This window comes from Dasypus novemcinctus, chromosome 1 (assembly GCF_030445035.2).
Source record: "Dasypus novemcinctus isolate mDasNov1 chromosome 1, mDasNov1.1.hap2, whole genome shotgun sequence".
Lineage (NCBI taxonomy): Eukaryota > Metazoa > Chordata > Mammalia > Cingulata > Dasypodidae > Dasypus > Dasypus novemcinctus.
In genome coordinates this window covers 191297002-191322846 of record NC_080673.1, presented here as the reverse complement: position 1 = coordinate 191322846, position 25845 = coordinate 191297002, and the positions used below count along the sequence as shown (strand labels likewise).

The following is a 25845-nucleotide window of genomic DNA, read 5'->3' as shown; positions in this document are numbered from 1 at the left end:
GAATAAATGTTTGGGGGGAAATTTTTACTCTGAAACCCAAGAAATACATTCTCAAATCAACTTTTAGAACATGGCCAATTTATAAGTTAAAAACTGTTATTAAATAATTATATTTCTTCACTAAGTATCTTTCAGAAATACAGAGCCACTTATTTATTTACATTCTACCTTGTTCTAAGACTAATCTATTTTTGTGGTTTGCATAGCCAAAGGGGTGCTGATGCAAAGTACCAGAAATCTGTTGGCTTTTACAAAGGGTATTTATTTGGTAAAAGTTTACAGTTACAAGGCCCTAAAGAGTCCAACTCAAGGTTACTTTTCTCACCAAAGTCTGTGACATGTGTTGAAGCAAGATGGTGGGTGATATCTGCGAGGGGTCAGCTTTTCTCTCTCTTAAGGCTCTGTGGGCCCAGCTTCTTCTGATCTCAGCTGTAGGCTGGAGGACTTGTTTCTTTCAGGGCTCTGATCTCTTCAGCTGAAAACTATCAGGAGAATGGCCAGGGCCCCAGGATGGAGTCCTCTCCTCTGCCGTGTCTATGGAATTCTTTCTATTCCCATGTATCTTCTTCTGTCTTCTTGATTGAGTGTTCATTTATATGGCCCAACAAGGGGGTAGGGACTCAACCCTGAGTCTCCCTAATGATGTGGTCGAATCAAAGCCCTAATCTTGATTTAATCAAGTAAACATAAAAACCTTTGTATTTAATACAATCAAAGGGTATCACACCCAGAGGAACAGACCAGCTTACAAACATTTACAATCTCAAACTGCCACACGTAGTTTAGTGCTTTTTCTGTGTCTTTGAATCTTGGAAGCTAATCATCCAAGACATGTAAGTTTCAGTGAAACCACTACCTCTTTCTTGAGCATTTTCTTACTGTTCTCTTTAGTCTGCTGTTTCTGTTGACTGATGTCAGATATATTTTCTACTACAACTTAAGGATTGCAACTGTTTCCTTTAGTAGAGGGGTCTCTATTACAAGGTTCTGATATCTTCCTAATCCCCAAATAAGGGAGTAAAAATGGAACTACATTTTTAATGACTGAAATAGCACCATTTCACTTAATTGAATGAGAGGTAGCCTAGTAGAGACATTTACACTTTGTTTCTTATATATACCTTACATTTGTATCTTATATTTATTTTAGTATTCTGGTGTTCCTATGAAATAAAGAGGAAGAAAACAAAGTAACTGTAGCAAGTCTGTGATTATGTATGAATTCCGAAAAGAAAGACTATGTTTGTTAACTGATCTGTTCCTCTGGTCATGATACCCTTTGACTGTATTAAATTCAAACTTGATTACATTAAGATTAGGGCTTTGAGTGGACCACATCATCAGGGCGATGCAGTTTGAGTCCCCGCCCCCTTTGTGAGCTATATAAATGGATACCCAATCAAGGAGACACACAAAAGTAGATAGCAGAAGAAATACACAGAGGAATAGAGAGCACTCCACAGATGTGGCAGAGGAGAAAACTTGATCTGGGGCCCGGAGGGAGATGAGCCATTCTCCTAATAAGTTTTCATTTGAAGAGACCAGAGCCCTGAGCAGCCAAGAAGGCCCAGAAAGAAACGAGCCCTCCAGCTTATAGATGAGATCTCAAGAAGCTGGGCCCACGGAGCCTCAAGAGGAAGAAGAAGACTAAATCCTCATTGCCTGCCATCTTGCTTCAACATGCAACAGAATTTGGTGAGGAAGAACCTCTTACGGTACCTTGAGTTGGACTCTTTAGGGCCTCATAACTAAGTTTTCACCCCAAATAAATATCCTTTGTAAAAAGCCAACAGACTTATGGTACTTTGCATCAGCACCTCTTTGGCTGACTAATATAGTAATATTGAAAGTAATTAAGAAAAGATCCAAATTCCTAAAAATGTGAACTTATCAATGTATTCAAAAATTTCAGGGAGGAAAATTCATAAAATAGAATGAAAATTAATACTTTTTACTGACTACCTCCAAAAACATTAAATCAGATTCTTTGCTCATTTGTAGATCAGTTAAGACAATCATTCTCAATCTGTGGTGATTTCGCCCCCTAGGAAATATCTGGCAATGTCCAGAGACATTTGTGGTTGTCACAAATGAGGTGGGCAGATGCTATAGCAATCTAGTGAGTGGAGGCCAAGGATGCTGCTAAGCACCCTACAATGCACAGGAAAGCTCCCCACAACAAAGAATTATCTGGCCCAAAAAGCCAAAGGTGCCAAAGTCAATAATTCTGAATTCAAAGTAAAAGAGAAAAATCCAAAGAATACCTTAATTATCTACCTCATTCCCTAATTTAAATTTATGCAACAAATGGAAACCAAACTAGTCAAAGATAATTACTGAGGAGTAAACAAGTATAAAATAAATGGTTACCCTATTCAAACCTTAATCACAGTTGACTTGATACTAGAATAATTATTTCTAATGAGGGAAATTGGTCTCACCCTCTTTTCAAGAATTCTTGGCATTCCCTGATTCTTATATCTCAGTCTGTTAAGCCCTGTCACCAAATAAACCATAATAGCTACGAAGTTAAGATCCAGGCTGGAGTCCCAGCTTTGTCACGTATTAGCTGTGTGATCTTGGACAAATGGTATAACCTCTCTGTATCACTAATTCCTTTTCCATAAAACCTGAGATAACAGTAACACCTCACGCTGAGAATTTAATTATTTTAATCGAAAAATTTACTAGAACACTTATATCCCATTCCATATTTGCATGGAAATTATTGGTAAAATGCAAAACAAGTGTTATCAGAAACTAGCATATGCAATGCAGATGTATGAACAAGATTTTACTCTGACCTGGGTAAATAGGCGCAAATTCAGGAGATACAAATTCTGACCAGGCTGTGTCCATACTGTTTCCCTTTGTTTTCTACTAGGGTTTTAAATTACTCTTATAAAATTGTAATGCTAGAATATTCATAAATTTATAGCACTGATATGCCTCTTTTTAAGCAATTCTTATATGTAAAATATCTAGATTTATTTACAAATCAAAATACAAAATCTGAGGTTATAATATACTTTAAGAAGCAATTTATAATTTAAATATTATAGAAGGTTTTTTTGGCATTTAAAATACACAGAAAAAGTCAATGTGGAAAAGAACAACTACTGTAAGATTGCACTATTATGAACTAAACATACAGTGTAAACTCATGGAGTTAATAATTAGAATACAAGTCACCAGAAAATAGAATGAGGGTAGAGAATGGAGGTTAATCTGTGCAAAATTGGTAAAAAGCTTATTTGTTAATCTTTGAAAAGGAAAAGAAATGGTGAAAGCACATCATAATGTTTGTAACTAGCAGAGTTATTATATGGGTAAGACTGGCTGAAAGGGAAAGTCTAAAGACATGCATATTACTAGAAGGAAAGCTAAAAAAATGCAACATGGGACTGTATAACACAGTATAATCTCATGTGAAATGTGAATATGTATAATATCTCATATGATTTTACAAAATATAAATACAAATAACCTAGAGAGACGGAAATAGAATAGCAGCTTTGTACAGCAGGTGAAGCACAGAGAAATTGAGAGGTGATGAGTTTTTTGTCTGGTTTTATTATTATTGGAATAATGAAAATGCTCTAATAATGACTGAATTGATAAATGCACAACTATGTGATTATACCAAATACCACTGATTATACACTTTGGGTGGGTTTATGCTTTATTACATATCAATAAAATTTGTTTTAAAAAATTGTCAAACTTTTGGAAAGACTGCTAGTACATATAGTAAATCTCACTCTCTACACATCAAGAAAAAATTATAGGAAGTAGACTAGCAATGCCACGTAGATGATTAATTGCAAGAGAAAAATATGTACCTCCAGGGATGGGGAAAAGGGAATGGGATGGGCAAATGAAAGACAGAAATTTCAATTTCATGTGTGATATTTTAATTCTTAAGGTGAAAGGTGCCTGCATATACATTATAGTCCTCTATAATGTTTCTTTTTTTTTTTTTCTGGAGGCCTGATATAGTTCATAAAATGAAAGGAAAAAAAAGTTTAAAAATTCCAAATAGTAAGTATTATTTTAAAGATTTACCTCTTTTGAACATTGTTTCTCTCACCAGTGCAGAAAATTTGGTGTTTACTGCAATATCTAATTACCAAGGCTCTAAGAGGGGATACTGGAATCACTTATCTAATCAACTGCTGCCTTTTAGAAGAGAAGACTATATCAATTCTGCTGAAAACTTTTCAATCTTGCTTATAGGATGAATGAAAAATATTCAAATATGGCACACTCCTCTGATCTAACCCCTGCCTATTCTACAATGTCATTAAGGTTATCACATCACCAAAAGTAAATTATATGCCATTTATAGGAAACCACTAACCCATCCCATGTTTACACATCTCAGCTTTTGCCTATGTTGTTCTTATCTGAAATGCTTTTTTCTCATCTATGTCCACAGGGCAAATGCCTCCTCTGTCTTCCAAACTAACCCACAACATTTTCTTCCAGCCTTATCACTAGCTGAGTAATTAACCATAGTAAGCAACAGTTTATTCATCTGTAAAATATACAGACCTGGCATATAATAAGTACCCTCTAAATGGTAGTTCAAAGCCCCCTTCTAATTTGTTACACAATTTGAGGTGTTTTGTTTTGTTTTGTTTTTGTCTTGTTGGGGAGGGGAAGGTAGAATGTTCAGCTCCTTGGCCAGAGCAACAAAGTTTTTGCTTTCCTATTATTCCCAGGATATGTCACAGTGATTCACCTAATAAAAAATGCAGTTGAATTTCATGGCTGATAGAGAATTTGGCATGAGGGGAGGGAGCGGCAATCTATATTTAACACTTTTCATGAAAGAGGTGGAAAACTTTTAAAATAATGAAAAAGATGACAAAGATGTAAAAACGAGCGCTTGTGGCAAATGACACTGCTTTCAGAGACTAAAACAGGTAAAGCCTTCATTCATACATTTACAACATTTTTATTAAGCTCCTAACAAACACTTCCCTTAAGATAGTTTAGTGGGGAGGAAAGATAAGCAGACAATATTAATAACAAGGGATTAGAAAGCTAAGTCTAAATGAAACAGGGATAATTAAGATGGTATTAACAGAAGGTACACTAACATTATTTAATCGAGGTGGGAGTGAAATCTTTAATTTCACAAGTGTAAGGAAAGGCTTAAGTTTAACTTTCACATAAAGGTAAAAGTTGGAGGAGGGAGGGAAACGGGTTCTAGTAACTTTGGCGCCAAGAATTTAAAAGGTGGCACCAAAGTGAGGGTGGGGCCAATGATGAGAAGCTGAGCAGAATCTGACAAGCAGAGCCAAGAGTCAAAGTGGTGCCGAGCCCACCTGGAATGTAAGGAACCGGGAGCAGCGATTCAGCAGGAAGCTGTGAAAGTTAGTTAGACCTGTTGGATAGGCTGTAACCCCTGAAGTACCCAATCAATGAGGAACAGGGAAGGACCTGTATGGTAGCTTTAGATTATAAATATCATTGTTTCTTGCTGTTTGGCACACCAGGCATTTCATTCAGGTCCCGTGCCCGTTCTTGCAAGATTGTTAATAAAATTCTTTTCTTCTCCACAATCGGGTGAGCTTTTGTTTTCTTACAGGTACACTTTCTTTCTAACACAAGAAAGACAAATTTAAGATGAACAAGGTTAAAAATGAAAAACAAAAAACTTTTCAACATTAATGAAATATTACTCTAGTATAAATTAAGTACAGAATAAGTAGCTTACAAAACCCAGGTTTCAAGGCAAAGGAACTCAAAGGCACGATTTACTATAAACTCTGGCTTATCTCAGTGGCTTAACTCTGCCTGAATCCAGTGACCAAATTTTGTTAAAGCCACGGCTGTTGGAAGGGGTAGGGGGGAGTCTATGTTTCTGAAATCTCAACTTACTTTTGATCATTCATCTAATTCTTCAGTCTTGGTTCCAAAAGTCTTATGGCTATTTCCAAAACTCAAGAACACCCTCTCAAAGGACAAACAGTGTATTTGCCACAAATAAGATTATTAAAAAGAAAACGCAGGAAACGGATTTGGCCTAGTGGTTAGGGCATCCGTCTACCACATGATGAGGTCTGCGGTTCAAACCCCGGGCCTCCTTGACCCGTGTGGAGCTGGCCCATGCGCAGTGCTGATGCGCACAAGGGGTGTCGTGCCACGCAGGGGTGTCCCCCGCGTAGGGGAGCCCCACGCGCAAGGAGTGCGCCCCCTGTAAGGAAAGCCGCCCAGCACGAAAGAAAGTGTAGCCTGCCCAGGAATGGCGCTGCCCACACTGAGAGCTGACACAACAAGATGACGTCACAAAGAGACACAGATTCCCTTGCTGCTGACAACAACAGAAGCAGACAAAGAAGACACAGCAAATAGACACAGAGAACAGACAACGGGGATGGGGGGGGGGGAAGGAAGAGAAATAAATAAATCTTAAAAAAAAAAAAAGAAAATGCCACAGTTATTTTTTTTTTAAGTATTTTGCACAATAGTCATGTCATTGAAATTCAGTGCCATGTCAGTTGGCCCTACTTTGGAGTTCGTGTTTCTGTGTGATGAAGCTGGACTCAGATGTGATCTTTGTCCACAAGTCTCTCCTGTTACTTTTACCAGAACTGTAGTTAGTGCTGGGGTTTAATGTATACCCAGGGGACCTTACTCTCTGGACTGACCATGTGATAACCAGGCCCTGAGCCTCAACAGACTTGCAACTCCTACACTCTGGTTTATTGGACTTACCCCACTCAGCTAACATGGAAGTGAAGAAGGTCAACCACCACACCAGGGAGCCAAGAGTGCCTACAGCTGGAAGCAGAATTGCATCCAGCATCCATGTGGAATCTAAGCCCCCTCTTGATATAGATGTGGAGTGGACACAACCATTCTAAGGTCCACAGGATGGAGGAATAGAGTATGGATTAGAGTGGACTTACTGATATTCTATTCATGAACTGTTGTGATTAGTAATCGAAGAAAATGTGGCATTGGTGTGGAGAAAGTGGCCACGGTGGCTGCTGGGGGTAGGGAGCGGGAGGAAGAGATGTGATGTGGGGGCGTTTTCAGGACTTGGAGTTGTCCTGGGTGGTGCTGCAGGGACAGTTACCGGACATTGTATGTCCTCCCATGGACCACTGGGTAGACTGTGGGAGAGTGTGGGCTATGATATGGACCAATGACCATGAGGTGCAGTGGTGCTCGGAGATGTATTCACCAAATGCAATGAATGTCTCATGATGATGGAGGAGGTTGTTGTTATGGGGTGAGGAGTGGAGTAAGGGGGATTGGGGGTATATGGGGACCTCATATTTTTTTAATGTAACATTAAAAAAATAAAGACAAAAAAAAATAAAGTTAACCCATAAAAAAAAATGAATATATAAAAGAGACAACATAGAGAAGTCTGGTGAGACCATTTAAAAATTTTAACATAACTTGATAACCTTTTTTTTAGGGTAATGCTGTATATCTAACCAAACAGAATAAATCAAAGACAGTGAGTAATTTAGTTTAATATCCAATTTCCATTAGACTTACACTTATTTACATTTCTTTAGCACTGGAAAGGTAAATGTATTCAAAATTCATTTACTTAGCAAATATTTGTTAAATACTCAGCAGATGCCAGGGAGATAGGGAAGAAAAATGTTGTTTTTTTTTTTTTTTTAACACATACGCACATGCTCAAACCTGATGGGAAATAAGTGAGCAGGCTATTACTGTATAGCATAAATGTTTATTATACAGGAAAGAGTGCTATATCAGTGCACATGTAAATGTACCAAACCCAACCTTGGAGAGGTTAAGAAAGGATTCCTAGAAAAAGTGACACCTAGATTATACACCTGAAGTTAGCTAGCTAAAATGAAGTTGAAAAATATTCCAGATTTGAACCAAAATTAAGAATGTTTAATGTGTAAGAATGTTTACTGTACCCTTATTTTTAATAGTCAAAAAATAGAAACAACCCAAACACCCTTCAAATGCAGAAAAGGTGAATAAATTATGATATAATTACATTAGATTATACAACAGTGAAAATGAATAAATTATATCTATCTACAAGATATATGGATGAATCTCACATAGTATTAAGTGAAAGAAGCTAGCAGACATAAAAGAATACATAACTATATAGTTCCATTTAAACAAAATATCCCAAAAGAGGCAAAAATAATCTGCAGTATTAGAAGTAAGAATATTATTAAACTTTGGTGAAGAGAGAGGGATTACTGATTGGGAGGCAACATGAGGGGGCTTTTGTGATTACATTACTTGACCTGGTGGGGGTTAAAAGAGTATGTTCACTTCGTTTACTGAGGTAAAAGTATATGATCTGTATACTTCTCTCTTGGAAAGAAGTTTTCTCTAGGTATGTTATACTTCAATTACTTCAATAAAAGGTGTTTACCAAAAAATAGCAGCATGAATAAACAAAGTATTCCAGAAGGAGAAAAATGTGCAAAAGCCCAGAGGCACAGTACTAGAAGATCTGAAAAGAGTTCAGTATGACTCCTCTATAAAATGCTAATTAATTATATCACATAGCTTCAAGATAACTGTGAGGATTTAAGGATATAATATTAGAAAAGCACATATCTGGCCAAAGTAGTAATAGGTGCTCAATAAACGTTAGCTGCTATTATTACTAAACTACCACTATTGGGCTACTGATGAAGAACTTGATGGTAGTCCTCAATGCAACATGACAAACATCAAGTTATCTAAGGCAGTAGAGAGTGACCAGATCATGGTGATTGTCTTAACCATACTATGGATTTAGACTTTATCCTAAGGTCAAGAGGGAACCAATGAAGATTTTAACACAGGGAGTAATATGATCACAATTGAGTTTACAAACATTATCCAGGAAAGATGTGAAGCTTTAAAAAAAAAAAGGTGTCAAATGTCAAAGATGTCAAAAGAAAGACTGTCAACAATCTTGCAGAGAGAGATTCAGGATAAAGACTGAACATGGAGCTAATTTGAAAATCAGTAAATAATAACTTTTGAGGGAATGGCTCATAACCTTCTCAAGGTCACATAACTAGTAAGTCTTACCTAGACTATATAAACTATAAGGTATAAACTCCAAAATTACAATTATTACAAAATCACAATACTTTTTATATAATTTTTAATTTTAATTTTAAGCACGTAAGCAGCAACAAAACATTTTCTTCAACTACTCATTAAAATGAAACTCAAAGTACTCATTTTTTAAGTCTCCTGGAATCATTGTTCATGACTAACAATTGTCACTAACTAAAAATTACATGTAAGTATATGTGTGTGCATTCTAAAATCAAATTTTCCAAAGCAAACATTTTAATTTGGTGTGGATTTTTAATAAACCTCTAAGACTTAAGTACCAAATCACCATCAGTGCTGCTAAATACTATAACAACAGAGTGAAAATATTCTTAATAAGTAATAATATTGTTATTTCAACAAGAATCAAATGAGATGAATGCTCTGAAGAAGCTGTATCGCTTTTAATTCTGTAGGTTTACAAGAATGAAAAACAATGAATAGCTGTTCAGCAAATGCAATGAGTCTATTAATAAGCAAAACCTTCTTTCACTGGTTTGCTTGATGAATATAAAATGTCAGGTACAGCCAAGACATAAGCAGTAGTTTCTTATAGATTTTAGAGCTATTCAAAATGGAGAACATAAAGAAGGTGCTCTTTCTAGACACTCTGGGGTTCTAGAACCCAACTTTTATTGCATGTAACCAAACTATGTACAACCAAAAACAGTTCATATGAAGCCTAAAAGCAAGCAATAAGATGTCATAAATGACACTTTGCACAATTCTGACGTAAATTCAGGACTACTGCGACAAAATGTATAATTAGGGTTTATTCAGATTAGAACATGGAATTTATTAAAGCTAACTTCGATTGAATCCCAATTAAATTCTAGAATAAAGGCCAAATTCCTCAGCACAATACAAAAAGTCAATCACAATCTGGCCTCCAGCCAACTTTTATATTCCTATTGTTTCTGCTACATTGCAACTTTTGGGGCTGCCATAATAATTCTCTAAAAACAGAACATTATCCTATGTCTCTGGTGCAAAGGGAAGCCATTAAAGGTCTGAGAGTAGAACAAACAGGTGATAAGATCTTTCTTTGTAGCACAGAAGACTGAACTAGAGAAGGATTAGATTGGAAGGGGGGAAACTTATTAGAATTTTTATAGTTCAGGCAAGTAGTAAGGCTGGCATGGAATGAAGAAAAAAATAGTGAAAATGGAGGGAAATGGATGGACTGAAGATATTTTTGGAAACAAAATAAATAATAATTGGTAGAAAAGCTTAGGAGATAAGAAAGAAGGACAGGGAAGCTGACAATAGATAGGGCGTCCGCCTGCCACATGGGAGGTCCGTGGTTCAAATTCTGGGCCTCCTTGACCCGTGTACAGCTGGCTCATGCGCAGTGCTGATGCACGCAAGGAGTGCCCTGCCACGCAGGGGTGTCCCCTGTGTAGGGGAGCCCCACACGCAATGAGTGTGCCCTGTAAGGAGAGTCATCCAGCTCGAAAGAAAGTGCAGCCTGCCTAAGAATGGCGCCGCACACCCGGAGAGCTTACACAGCAAGATGACGCAACAAAAAGAAACACAGATTCCCGGTGCCGCTGATAAGAAAAAAGCGGTCACAGAAGAACACACAGTGAATGGACACTTTGAGCAGACAACTGGGGGTGGGGATGGGAGTGGGGGGGAAGGGGAGAGAAATAAATAAATAAATCTTAAAAAAAAAAAAAAAAAGAGGGACAAATTAAAGAAGACTTCCAAGTCTCTAACTTGTGAAACAAGGTATACTGAAATGAAGAACAACAAAGGAAGCGATTTGGTGTTTGGTAGAGTAAGATCAAGAGTTAAGTTTCAGTCATGTTATGTTTAAGATACCTGAGAAACATGCAAGTAAGTGGAGAGAGGTCAAATAAACCAAAATATTGAGATAGGCTAGTAACTGCAAGGAGATATAGAAAAGGTAGTCAAGGAAATATTTTGCATTTTGTTTAAAGATGGAATCACTATATATATGTTGGATCTACCACGATCTAAGACCTCCAGTAAACCACGTTAAATTCACTCTACAAACATCAACATAGTAAGTGGAAATTGACCTGAATTAGCCTCTCCAAATTACTGATATTTATTATAAAATTATTCAACATATCCAAAAAATACAACATAAAATTACTCTGTCCATCTATGTCAAATTTTCCTGACAGATAAGCAATCAAATTAAAAAGAAAAGAAAAAAAAGATACACTACATACAAGAAAGAACTTTGGTGATATTATTCCCTGATAAAGGTATCTCAACAGAACCTGTAAGTCTGTTACATACATACAAACACAGAAGCCCCTGTTCTTACTTCAGTCCAATCATAAAAGACCAAGGAATGGGAATAGATGTGCTCAAGCAGTTGAGTATCTGCCTCCCACATGGGAGTTCCTGGGTTCGTTTCCCAGTACCTCCTAATGAAAACAAACAAACAATGAGCAGACAATGAGGAAAAACAATGAGCCAGGAGTGGATATGGCTCAAGTAGATGAGTGCCCATTCCCACATGGGAAGTCCAGGTTCAACTCCAGGTGCCTCTTAAAGAAAAAAATGAAAAAAGACAATGAGCAGACAATGAGCAAAAACAAGCAGAAAACAAGCACAAACAATGAACAAACAATGAGCAAAGGAGCGAAAAAAAAAAAAAGAAAAAAAAAAAAAGGCCAAAGAGGCCTAATTCCAGAATACTTTTCCCCATGACTGAAAAATCACGGTTCTGAAATGAAATGAAGAATAGCATTTCCAGTTTTAAACCCAGCTACCTAACCAGGAAGGATCAGACTTTCTACCTTTTTAACTGGTTTACTGGTTAAGAAAATAATATAGACTTATAAATATTAGCTATGATTTTTTCAAAGGGCAATCCTTACTGTTGAAAAATCTGTGAGATTGTAGACCTTTTATTTTCCCAACCTCTTTGAGAGTAAGTGGTCTACATGAGTGTTTCCTAAAAAGATATTCTCCTACAAAAACAACCATCAAAACAAGGCAATCAACATTGAAATATTATGCTCACTGCTACTGGAGTAAGGCTGCTCCCAAGCCTTTCTCAGAAAACCTTATAGGAAACGTGTGTGGATGTATATATATAGCATATATACATGCATACACATTTACTTCTTTTTTGTTTGTTTTGTTTTTTTTTTTAAACAAATTAATTTTATTGATACATATTAATAAAGCATACACTCCATCCAAAGTACAACCAATGGTATTTGGTATAATTACAAAGTTGTGCATTCATCATTTCAATCATTATTACAGAATTTTCATTTCAATAATAATAAAAACAGACTAAAAAAACAAAAACTCATCACCTCTTAATCTCTCTATGCTTTCCCTCATCTCTTAAAAAAAGAACAGCTTTACTGAGATCACATACCATAAAATTCTTCTTATTTTTTATTTTTATTTTTTATTTTTTTGTCTTTATTTTTTTAATGTTACATTAAAAAAATATGAGGTCCCCACATAGCCCCCACCCCCTTTCCCCACTCCTCCCCCCATAACATCAACCTCCTCCATCATCATGAGACATTCATTGCATTTGGTGAATACATCTCTGAGCACCGCTGCACCTCATGGTCAATGGTTCACATCATAGCCTACACTCTCCCACAGTCCACCCAGTGCGCCATGGGAGGACATACAATGTCCGGTAACTGTCCCTGCAGCACCATTTACTTCTAATTCCCATTGTTATATGAAAACCATGAATTCACACCAATACCTCTATTTCCAACCCAGTACTACAGAGACCCTCTCATCTCCCCCACTTTCATATTAGTAGCTCCCTTCTCTGACAGTGAATCAGAATGACTATCCCACATTATGCTTAATATTTACTAATTTCTCCCTGTATGTAACTAATCTCCCATTGTTGCTGCCTCCGCTTTTCCCACATGGATGCTCTCCTCACACCTCTCTGCCCCAACACACCCACTATTCCCCACTCTCCTCGCTCTTCTGGTCCCTACTCCTCATGCCTGGCACCCCTCCCACGATACCCTCCACACTCTTTTTAAGCTATAAAATCCCATATTGAGCTTACTCTCTCCTGGGATGCCTTCCTCACCCTAGCCTCAGGCTCTGAACACTTGCCCTGGGACACCCCCATGTGTGGACTCCCTTCCTCACCCTATTGGGGCCCCAATATACCCACACCAAGCTGCCCTTCTATCCATCCCCTTCTGGGTCCCTGACATCTCATGCAGGAACACACACTAAGCCAAGAGGATGCCTCCTCATCTCTCACTCTAGAACCAGCTGACCCTCCCCCATACAAGGCCAAGTGACTTCACGGATGTCATATTCACTCTCCTCGGGCTCCAACACCCAGCACCAGAGTACCCCTTCTACGGAGAAGCACTGCTCACCGGTCACACAATTCCATCATCCCACATGGAAACTCTCCTCACCCATTCCTGCTTCTGAGATGACATGGCTTCACACACACACACACACACACACCACCCAATAGGACCACTACCTATTTGGCCTCTCATGAAGGGTTTAATATTGAATTGCTCAAAAGGGAAGAAAGAGGAAAAGAACAAAGAGCTACCGATAACATTTTAAAGAAAGCAATACCAGTGCATAAATAGCCATAATCAGAGCCAATTAAATACCAGTTTATTTTCTGCTTAAAGAAAAATGTTCTATTCCTTTATACTAATTCCTTCTAAATTAAAATGTCAATTGAGGGAGTGGATGTAGCCCAAGTATAAGGTCCCTGGTTCGATTTCCAGGACCTCCTAAGAACAAAACAAACAAAAGAAAAGTACCAACTGAAAATTGATAAAAAGTAACCCTGATTTTTTTATCTAGTAAACATGCATTCTATTTATATATCTTACATAGGTCTGTAGAAAATCTTGCTAATTTTAAAAAGATAAATAACTACAAATTCTAAGAGTTCAGAAAATACAGTTATTTCAAAAACTAGGATTAAATATTAAGAAAAATATCCAGAAAATATAAATTTTTGTTTTCAAGATAATAGCAGCTGTACTGTTTCTGGTATACTTATTCCCAGATACAATCCTGCAAAAATTAGCCTCGATTATTAAAGGAGTAATACTTTTTCCTTACTTCTGGTTTTTATGAGGAAGGATTTTTCATAAGCATAATATGGGCCCCTTTTCACTCCTTGGGAAGTGAAGTGTCTTACCTGACTGGCGATTTTGCAAAGGGTAAGTGAATAGACAGAACTTAGTTCTGCTCTTCCCCTTAGGAGTTAGCTATCTAAGAACATACCTAGAGAAAAGTTCATACTCTTCTGCTTCCCTTGTCTTTTTGAGGACTGGCAAAACTAGTAGTATAAATCTGCCTTTGCTACATCACCTGAATCTCAGACCAAGCTATTCCTCTAACTGGCTTCTACTTATAATAAAAGTGTTATTTTGGCTCCCATCTTTCTACTTGTTATATTTCTCTCGTTCAGAACCCAGGCAGAAAAGAAGGGTGTCATTTTAGAGTATTTCAGCAATCCAACATTTTAATGAATATACTGAATTAGAGAATGTACATTTTCCCAGTTTTGACTTAAAAGGACTGCTTCATTTTGAGCTTCTTAAAACTATTATACACACACCCCTCTCAAACCTAAACTAACAAGATGTTCAAAAAAAAAATGAGCAGACTTACGTGATAAAGCTTACCACCGGTTTAAAACATTTTTAAGAACAAACAACTTCAAAAACTCCTAATTTCCTTCTAGAGGCCATAATCTATACTTACAGCTCTACTTTCTACCCCTACTTATACTCTAATAACACCAGAGCATTGGGTATTTTCAGAATATAATAGAATTATTTAGGCTTCCATATCTGTGCTTATATGACCCATCTGCTTTTCCCTCTGCCCTACTCTTAAGCTGAATCCTTTAACACAGGGATCAGCAAACTATGGCCTGCAAGCCAAATCTGCCTGCTTTTGTAAATAAAGTTTTATTGAGCCACAGTCATGCTCACTCATTTATGTACTACCCATAGCTGTTTTTACACTACACAACAGCAGATGTGAGTAGTTGCAACAGAGACCATATGACCCACAGAGCCTAAAATATTTACTATCTGGCCCTTTACAAAACAAAAAGATTGCCAACCAATGCTTTCACTCTATCCTTTGAAGCTCAGTTATCCAGATCTTTTAAGTAAAAATTAAATGCTCCCTCCTCTGCCTTTCCATTATATTAAACCAAGTCTAATACTTAACATCTCTGATAATTGCTAGCTCCTAAATCACGGTCTTAACCTTATTGCTTGTGCTGACACTAGTTTTTTTTGTCCAACCCACAGTTTCCAACTCTCCCATAAAATAGGGACTTCCACAAATACTTATCTTATTCTTGGGGTAAGTACACCGGAGGAAGCTTCTCCCAAAGGAAGGAGGAATGACTAATACTGGCAACATTCTAACAGCTGTCCCTCATGGGTTGGATTAATGTTTTAAAGATCATTTTTTCATTCATAGTCAAACCTCCAGCTCCTATGCCTAATGGTCATGCCTACCAATAAGCAAATCACATGGTAAACTCACTGGGATAGAGATTCCCTATATGACAGAAGAGGCCTAGAGTTCCTACTGCTCTGTTTTTGACTGAGTTATAAGTTCAATTCTGTGGGCTAAGTAGTAAGTTAGTACAATGTCTAATTTTGGCCTCAGTTCCAAATTGAGTTTTCCACAACAACCTTAAAATTTAAAAATCTTACACTTGGATCCCTGATTCCTAAGTCTACTTCTCACTTTGGAACCCAGTGAGGAAGATAAACAGAATTACACCCCAATCAACTGACACACAGCAGAACTCAACACATCTGATGACTGACAAATTAATCTGTAAAAATGTGTTACTTTAAAATGTTTAATGCACCAATGATACCTACCATATCTTAGCAATGAACTTTATTGAGTACTTTTTGAAGTTTAAAAAAAAAAAAAAGAATTTTAGGGCTCACGTTCATTAATTTAAACCAAACTCATCCTATTTCTTAATCTATTTGTCTGAATGTTACTATCATCTCTCAGGCTAATTAAATCTAACATATAAAAGAATCATGGATATCACAGATACAAAAAAATCAATCCCCATCTTACTTAATATCTTAAATGTCATCTCTCATCCAAAAAACAAATATCTGTAGACCCCTGATTCCTCCAGTTACAACCATATTTATCTCTTCTTCCTCAAAATCTAACTTCTCAAATGAATAGTCTACTACAAATGCTATTTCCACTCACACACATATTATTTACTTTCTTAATGTATTATACATGGCTTCCATCCCCACCACTCTGCTGAAATTCTTCAATTCAGTGTCACCCAGAAACTCCAGGTTGCCAGGAGCAATGTGCACTTCCCTGTTTCATGGTACCTGACATCTCATCTCATCCTTCCTATGACACTCTTCTCTCTCTCCTGGTTTTTCTACTTAGCAAATGATCTTACTTTTCAGTGTAAAAGGTCAGTGGCTTACTTTGAGATTTCTCTTCCTCCATCCAATCTCTGAATGTAAGGATTCCTTGAGACTTGGTTCTAGGACTCGACTACTCTCTAGCTATTCTATCTCCTACCCCTAGATGATCTCATCCATTTCTATGGATTTAAATATTTTGTGCTAATAATACCCTAAGAATTATTTCATTTCATCCATAAGATGAAATGACTTGCCTAAGGTTACAGTGACAGGCTAAAAAAAGAACGAGGTTCTTTCATGTATTAGTCCTTTTTATCATTTGTCAAGGCTTAACTTTCTTGTCACTCAACAATTTATTACTTAAATATGAAGACAAATGAACAGTTACCTTCAACACACACAGCACGTAACGAACATAACAGAAAAGAGTTGGCCAATTTGAATTAATGGAGGAAAGTCTCAAGTTTGTTTTTCAATAAATATTCTAGAAAAGACTCTAATTTGCAGTTCAATTTCAAAGATGAATGAAGATTCAGGGTAGAAGACATGAGTCATAAAAATAATATATACAAAAAGATGGAAAAGGTTGGTCTGTCTAAAGAAACTGGACAAGCAATTAGGGAAGAAGCAGTCTGGTAGCCTATGACCAACTAATTGAATATGGTCAGAAGCTTTTACTTGATAAAAAAAAAAAAAAAAAGACAAATGGGAGACACTACTGCTTTGTAAACTAAAAACTCCAAGGCAGCTATTTCAAGCAATGATTTAACATAGGTTATAAGCTAGACTCAAAAAAGAAAATCAGCCATGCAGATACTGATACAAACCAGAAACTTATCTGCATCTGCCTAAGTCCTTACCCCATCAGAAAAACTGAATCAATGAGATACTGTAAAGACAGCAGTAAGAATATGGCAATAGATTAAAGAGTAAAGAAAATTAATAAGCAACTGTAAGACCAAAGAGTTTAAATCTTTTTGATTGTTGCCAATTATGGGAAAACTATGAAAGGAAAGGAGATGAAATACAGAAAAGTGATTCTTTATCGTAAGTTCTGTTTTCTAGCAAACACAAAAATTTTCAAATCAAAATTTTTATTTAGCTTTAATTAAAAACAAAATGCCAATCCTCATATAAAGACAGCATAATTTTGTTACCTTAATTTTCTAGTGGTAGTAGTGGCTTGGTCTGGGCTCATTCAAATTTTCTTTAGATTCTGCTGTGAATAAAAACTTTTGAAAGTATTAATTATGGATGCAGGTCTTAAGTAGGGACTCTAATAAAGTTAAGTGCGTCTCCAAAATTTTGAACTTATGACCTTGGTGCTCTAACCAACTGGTAACTTTCACTCATGAATGTTAACCATATATAAAAAAAGCAAAGTATCATGAAAATAGGAAAAAGATAAGGAACTCTACACACACAAAAATGAGATGTAAAGTTGAATGAATGAATTTACTAATGAGGAAGAAAAAGTTACATAAGAAACGCTATGTGATAGAAAAATTGAAGACCAGCGCTGTAAGTCAGACAAGTCAGAGGAACGTGGAGCAACTTTTCACACCTATAGTCAATCAAGGAGGGTGCAAACATGTAGCCACCAAAGGAAGCAGAGTGCAAGACACAGTACCACCCAGAAACAAGGCTACATATTCAGACCATTCTGTAGCCCATATCTAACATCTGCAAAAATACAAAATTCACACACCAAAGATGGCAGAATTTTAACACTTCTAAGTACAAAATGATCCAGGAGAACATAGTATTTCAAAATGTGCAAGCAAAATTCATCAACTATTTTACAGAGAAACTTGGAAATATGTCGGAACCACCCAACTACTCATCATTGTCACATCATAGATTCCATTGCCTGATGTGTGTTATTTGATAGTACCACAATTTACACATCTTTTTAAATGGGTAATGTATTTGCTAGGGTTAAAAAATAATTGTAGCCAAGGTTTTTGGGTAATTTACCTATCCAAACCAGTCCACAGCAATCCAGATATCAAGATTTCTAAGTAAACCTTCTCTTCTGGGATTTACAAGATGAGGTAGAAGTTAGTGGTAAGGTAAAAAACAAACAAACAAAAAACCGTGAGGCAAGAAGCAGCTGGAAAGAAGTGTCAGGTTGATTAGAATTTTATTTACCTGGAATAGCCCATCTTTAAGTGTTTTAGCTTTATGAAGTGTTTCCATAACTCCTTCAGAGATCAAAAATGGAGGAAAAAAATATCCTTTGCCACTGATGCTGCTGATCATAATGTGGAAGGTAGTTTGGAAGGCAGGCCACTCTACAGAGAAAAGAAAGGCCACCTGTAAAGTGAGCAGAGCTGAGAGTGATGTGGCTAACAGGAAGAATAAAACAGACTAGATACCAGCAAAGAGTAGCTTCAAGATCACCCAGAAAAAAATTAAAAATTAAAAAAAGATGATCTAGAATGATATAGATTTTTAAAATGAATTAAAACGAATTTTTTGTATGCATTTACAACATAGTAAAAAAATTTCTTAGAATGCAGGAAGGACTCAAATGCCTTTTGGACTCTTCATACATAAAAAAGGCAGTTAGAGTAAATGTTACCCTATAATTCTAAAACTCTACGAGCCCATGGCTCTAGAATACAGATCGTTCAAGTCCTTACTATCTTTTCCTCTAATGTGCCCTATGATCTTTATATTGTTCATCAGTAGTCTCACTGGAAAGACTATATTGACAAAAGCATAAAGTTCAAACCTACAAATAGTCTATCTAAATAATAATAATAGCTAACATTTATTGAATCCTTTTTACATGGCAGGCATTGTTCTAAATGCTTTATTTATATTAACACAATTTTCTAATAACATGATCTCCATTTTACAGATGAAGAAAAAGAAGTACAGAGACATTAAGTAATTTATCCATATTGGTAAGTAGCAAAACCAAGATTCAAATGCAAGGAGTGTAACTCCAGGACCTATATTCTTAATTGCTGTACTACACAGTACAAATGAAATATTTGGAGAAAAATAAATCAATATATAGGTTTGGTTATACCAGCAGATTTTAAATAAGTGGGACCATGGTAACCAAGAGTTGGCTTGAAATACTACAGTACAGAGCTTGCTCCAACATGTGGCTATTAGCACCTAAAATGTGGTTAGCCCAATTTGCGATATGCTAAGTATAAAATAATACTGATTTCAAAGACTTAATATGAAAAAAGAATGTAAATTATCTCATGAATGAATTTACATAGATTAATGTTGAAATGATAATATTTTGGATAAACAATGTTAAGTAATGTGGCCACCGGAAAATTTAAAATTATATATTTGGCTCCCATTACATTTTTACAGTAAGACACTGGTATGTAGAAAGACAACAGAATTTATAGAAATGATTCTAATCCAATCTTCATTATTTGTTTTTACTGTGCAACCTTAGATAAATCAGGTACACTGAATATCAGTTTCAACATTTAAAAAAAAAAGGGAATAAAGAAAGTCCTGGTTGTGAACATAATAAAAGGCACTGAATTATACATTTTGATGTGATTAAAAGGGGAAATTTTAGGTTGTACACCTATTACTAGAATAAAAATTAAAACACAAAAACAAAAAACAGTACTGGAACCTAGCGCTCAGATTTTGGTTTTTATATCTATTTCCCACTAACAATACTTTGGAGAAATGACTGATGCCAGGACTGGGGCAGGTGAAATACAAAATGAACCTAGAATATCTTGTTTGGCAGAGAATAAGAAAATGCTTTAAAAAATCATATGGGGATTGTTATGGTTAAAAAAAACAACAAACCAAACAAACCACACAGGAGTCAACTTGAAGGGGCTCCCAAAGGCCAAACCTGGAACAATATGAGGATCAAAATAATAACAATGGGCTTAACCACTGAATAAAGTAAGAATCTATGACTTCATACTGATATAAATGAATGAGATAAATAATGGAAGAGATGGGAACACTTTCTTTACAACAGAATGTCAAAAATTACAGAAAGAAGGATAAAGCTTAAAAATCACCAATGGTATTAAAACTCAAAGGTGAAAGTTAGATGAGACTGTATAAATACCCTGTTCTTCAAAGTATCTCCCACAAATTACATATTAACCTCAAAGGATAAATACTTTTCAGTGGAGGACACCACCTTAATCACCTTTTCAAAGCTACTACCACCAACATTGGGATAAATGGACATCAGGAATCTCATGATACTAGGTACTGACAAGGAAAGAACATCATCTCTTCAGTGGTATTCCTCCCCGAAATGCTTAGTCAATCTAATCATGAGAAAACAACAGACAAATTTAAATTGAAGGGCATTCTACAAAATGACTGGCCTATACTTTTCAAAAATGTCAAGGTCAAGAAATACCGATTAAGAGAGACTAAGAGGAATGGTGACCAAATATCATGCATAATCCGGGAGTGGATCCTGACTAAAGGCTGAGAAAAATAACTATAAAACACATTACTGGGACAAAAGATAAAATCTGAATATGAACTATGAGTTACTTAATGGTAGTGTATCAATGTTAAACTTCCTGGTTAATAACTGCACTGTGGTTATATCCTTGTTCTTAGTAAACACACTGAAGAATTTAGGGGTAAAGAAATATGTCATCTCCAAATTATTTTCAAATGGTTCAGGAAAAAGATATAGAGAGATGGATATAGAGCAAGATTGATAAGGCAAATGAGGCACACCAAATGGTGAATGTGGATAATGGTATATGGGAATTCCCTGAACTATTCTTCCAACTTTTCTTGTAAATTCAAAATTATGTCAAAATAAAAAGGTTTTAAAAATGCTTGCCCTATCATCTAGATCAAATATACTAACAGATTTAGGCAAGTTCTGATGATATTTAAATATATACTAATGCATTACTAATGAACAAAAAATAAAAGCAAAGTACTCCAGATTAAAAGGCATTTCTTTTATTCTACACTTTACTTTTAGTTTTCTGACTTATCAAACCCTAATTGTATTATATCCTCCTTAATATCTGGGACTTTATCCATTCTCATTCCATATCATAGTGAACATTGGGATACTACTTGCTATATCCAAAAAAGACTCAAACATTTGTTAGATGAACATACTCAAAATTATAGCACAGTATAGAATGATTATAGAAAAATAATCAAATTATAAAAAGCACACATTACAAGAGAGGTATCATGTGGGTCATGGAGCTTATAGAATCACTCGTCAATTAAACTGCAAAAAAGGCAGGAATGAATCAGATTAGTAGTCACAAATCTAACCGTAAAGACATGTGTTCCACATAGAGAGGAAGGTAAATGTATCTTTCCTCATCAAGAGTTAAATATCTTAGCTTTTCAGCTAACTACAAGCAGTCATGATAACTAAAATAAATCTTTTTTCTCCATAAAACTAAAAACATAAAAATATACAGGTTATAAAAACAGAATTAGACTACGTGAAAGAGGTTAAGAACAGAGATTTAAAAAACTTCAGTACGGGTTCATTATTAATGTGCTGTACAATCGTGAAAACATGGCTGCAATTTCTGTATCTTACTTGAAAATAAAACTTTTGGACCATTTTCTTCCCCAAAGGCAAGAAAGATAATATCGTATAAAAATGGTTTGAAGCAATACTGCACTAAATACTCAACAGAGAAATATGAATACACACACCCATAATGCAAAGAAAAAAAAACATGATGTTTTTGTAAATATGCTTAAAAAGTAATAAATATAAACATATTAATAGCAACAGCTAACTAAAAAGAACTATACAAATCTTATTTTATCTCAATTCACACTAAGTACTTCACATATAAGGGCAATGAAAAAGTCCAATCAACAAGTGTATACCCTGAGTAGAAAGGTTTTATTGTTTATTTCCAAAGTGAACTGGCAAAAAAACAGAATATGAGATGAGTACTACTAGGTCTCCTGACTAGGACCAAGACTGTAGAAAACTATTCTCAGAGTTCGAGCCCTGCAAAAACTTTCCTTTCACATACATTAAGTTCTACAATGTAACCATAAACTATATTAGAAATGTAATATAAAGAATGCATATTAGAAATATAGTCTAACTTTTCAATATCTTGCTATATTACTTGCGTATCCAAGTAGGTTAAGGCTGAAAGAAATTATAGTTTTTTCCATCAAATCCAAATACTTTTTCATTTTATTAAATTTGCCTATCTTTCCAATGATCCATTATTAAATGTATGTAAATAAGCAAGAAAAAGAAAAAAAGAAAAAAACATCAAAATAGTCTATAACCTAAAAATTGACCAAAGACTTTCTCCAAATATTGTGTGTCTTGGTAAAACTCAAAACAGTAATATCCTGAGCCAGTAGTACAATGCTGTCATCCTGCATGAGTCTAACTGAATGGGCTCAATCTCTAACCAAGTTTTCAGTGAAAGGAATCTTTATATAAGCACTATATATAAAAACGTGTCCATGTTGCGTTCCAGAAGGGAAGGCACTTAGCTTTTTAAAACTTCTGAGTTTTTACATTTTTTTAAGAACTGAAATCACTGATGAATACTAGACTGAAGCTATTTCTCATCAACATTCCCCTTAAAATAACACCACAGTATAATTTGTAAGGCCAACAACAGTAAATTGTCTAAACGTCACTTAAATGCCCCTAATCCGAGCAATTTCCCTTTTTAGTACGTTTCCCTACATTCATCGTATTCTGCCGTGCACATTTCTGAATTAAAGTAGTGCCAGTTTAATCTACTACGACCCATCCCCTTCTCACTGGTGAAAACAATAAAGAGCTGTAGGCGCTAAACAAATCTGAGAGGGGTGGGGGAAAGGGGCCCGAGGTGGTGTAAGAACAGATGGAAACAAGGTAAAAGTTGTTTTCTTAAGGCACTAAGGTTACGCTTTAAAATCCAAATGCCAAGCATTCAACAACTTGAGTAGATCAAGCTGCTGCCACTATCCACTCCTTAGACAAAACCACCTTCCTCTCTACCTCTTCCCCTCCTCTCCTACTCATATCCTTCTTCCAAAACAAATACACATAACACTCTCATCTCATAACCCGCGTTATCCCGTCTGTGCCCATCAAACTAACCTGGTGGATAACAGCTCCAAGCACACGTCTCCCTTCTGCAAAAAGGCGACGGCAGCAAGATGGGGAGGTCCCACCACATCCAGGCACTCGGGGCAACCCATAGAAAGAGAGCCCCGAAGTTTAAAGGGAAAGGAACCAGACCCCATCAAAACAGGAAGGCGGAATTGCTGGGGAACGGGGATGGGAGGTGGGGAGGGCGGGGTGCGTGCGTGTGCATGTGTGTAAGAGTCCATCACATGACAGTAAAAGAGGACCAGAGTCGTTCAGGAGTCCGCGGGGGGGGGGGGGGGAGGGGGAAGGGGTGCCGTTGCCATGGCAACACCCCCCCATCCTTCCAGACTTCCAAAGAGGGAGGAAGAACTTCAAATCCCAACCGTCAGCGCTCGAGCGGCTCCTTCTTAAAGGGGCACACACAGAGCCGCCGCCGAGTGCGAGAGGGCAGCGCCCGGCGCCCCCCGCCCCTCGGGCGACGCCCCCGTCGCCCCTCGCCGGCCCACTCGCAGCCCGCGCCCCGCGAGGGCCCCCCGGGGGGGCGTCGGGGCCCCAGACCCCGGAGAGCTCGGCCGCTTAGGCCGGCCCGGCCCCCGGGCGGCGAGAAGGGGGTGTGTGCGCGCTCCGCCGGGGCGCTGACCAGCCCGCCTTCCTCCCGCCGGCTCCCCTCCGCCCGAGCGCCGACCCGGCCGGCGGCTTCCTCCCTCCTGTCAGGGGACCGCGGGCGCCGAGGAGTTGAGGGGAGAGCGCGAGCGCGGGCGACCGGTTTCCTCCGGGGCTCGGCGAGCGGGTCCGAACTAACAGTTCTTGGGGGAGCCAAAGACCTGACGAGGCGAAGGAGCGGGACCGCGCCGGGCGAGGAGCCCCAAGACAAAAGGCGAGCGCTGGAGCCGCCCGCGCCGCCGCCGCTCCCAGCTCTAGCCCCCCATTGAACTGACCCGAACCGGAGATTCAACTAAACCCCTCAGCCACAAACTCCTCGGGCTGCGGCAGCCGTCGCTCCGGGCGCCGGAGCCCCGGCCCGTGTCTCTCTTACCTACACAGTGCATGAGGCGGTGGCGCCAGGAGTCGAGTTCCCGCCGGAATCCTCTCCTCTCCGCCGCGCACCGAGGGCTCCGGCACTGAGCGGCCGCGGCGGCGGCGGCAGCAGCGGCGGCGGCAGCGGCCATTCTCTCTCTTCCCTTGTCCATCTGCGTCCCGCGTCACGCGCCCTCATTTACATACGAGCGGCGTAGGCACGAGGCAGGGGCGCGAGCCCTCGGCGCGAGCCCCGGAGCGCGCGCCCCCCGGAGGGGGGTTGATTGACACGTGTCACTACCTTCCCTCTGCCCTTCCCTCCCCCTCCCATCGCTCCCTCAGGGAGAGGCGGGAGGGAGCTAGCCGAGAAGGAAGCAACCTGCCGCTTCCGTTGACCCCGCCTCCCCATCCACTCCCCTCTTCACCCTCCCCCTGGAGCTTACTCAAGTGAGCCATACTGCTCCCGCCGCCCGCGAAAACCCCGAGCGGGAGCGAAAGGCCGGGAGTCCCGCCAGGAACCCGCGTGCTAACCGAGCAGACTAGCAACGCCTCCCTTCTGCCTTCACGACGGGCCGCGGGCGTCTCGGAGACTTCACTTCCCAGACTCCACTGCGCCGGGAGTCCGCCGCGGAGCCCGCCGCCGCGGCGCGCTGCATGGCGGGCCTGGTAGTTCGGACCGGGTGGGCGCGCACCGGTCCTGCTCCCACCCTTGGGGTTGCCGGCTGGCTCTCTGCTATTTCGCGCTGCACTGCTTCTGGGCTCAGCCTTCACTCTCTGCGCCCAGGACTGCGCGCTGCGGGCGTTGCCGGGTCTGACCTAGCTGCCCTAGCTTCCTTAAGCTCCGCGATCAAAACCGCAAGAGTTGTCGGCACCTTGCAATTCAGGCTGCACGTAGTGTTCTACCTTTCTTCAGTTCCCAGAGCGAAGAGAGATCTTGAAGAGTGGGAATATTTGCAAGGATTGTGAGGAAAGAAAAAAATAATGCGCGGCTTTTCACCGAAAATTAGTTACGGGGACTTAGGTGTGGCTGGGTGAAAATTCCAATAGGGAAACTTTTTCTAATCCTCATAATGTAAACTACTGCCAGCCGCAATCCAGTGGAACTTCCAGTGTCTGGCATAGGATTTAGCACTTTACAAATATTGTGGAATGAATTCTATTCTCTGCTACAGAATAAGAGAGAAAAAGAGATTTTGACTAAATTATAAGCTCCAAATATATGTTTGAGTAGAGAGACTGAATGTACAAAAGGACATGGCCAGATTATATATAAAT

General features: G+C 38.4%; 1 protein-coding gene across 5 annotated transcripts in view; it reads right to left on the bottom strand.

Annotated features, from left to right (window-relative positions):
• The window catches only part of LCORL (ligand dependent nuclear receptor corepressor like), a 181217-nt gene extending 156064 nt beyond the window's left edge, over positions 1-25153 (bottom strand). For 2 of the 5 annotated variants that reach the window (XM_071217163.1, XM_058300459.2), the window contains exon 1: positions 24590-25153. In XM_071217163.1, coding sequence (XP_071073264.1) covers positions 24590-24743 — 154 coding nt within the window. In that variant the 5' untranslated portion in view covers positions 24744-25153. Of the gene's footprint in view, positions 1-23562; positions 23801-24589 lie in introns of those variants that run through there. The other 3 variants (XM_058300479.2, XM_058300494.2, XM_058300485.2) reach the window with 3 other exon arrangements.
• Positions 25154-25845: the final 692 nt, after the last annotated feature.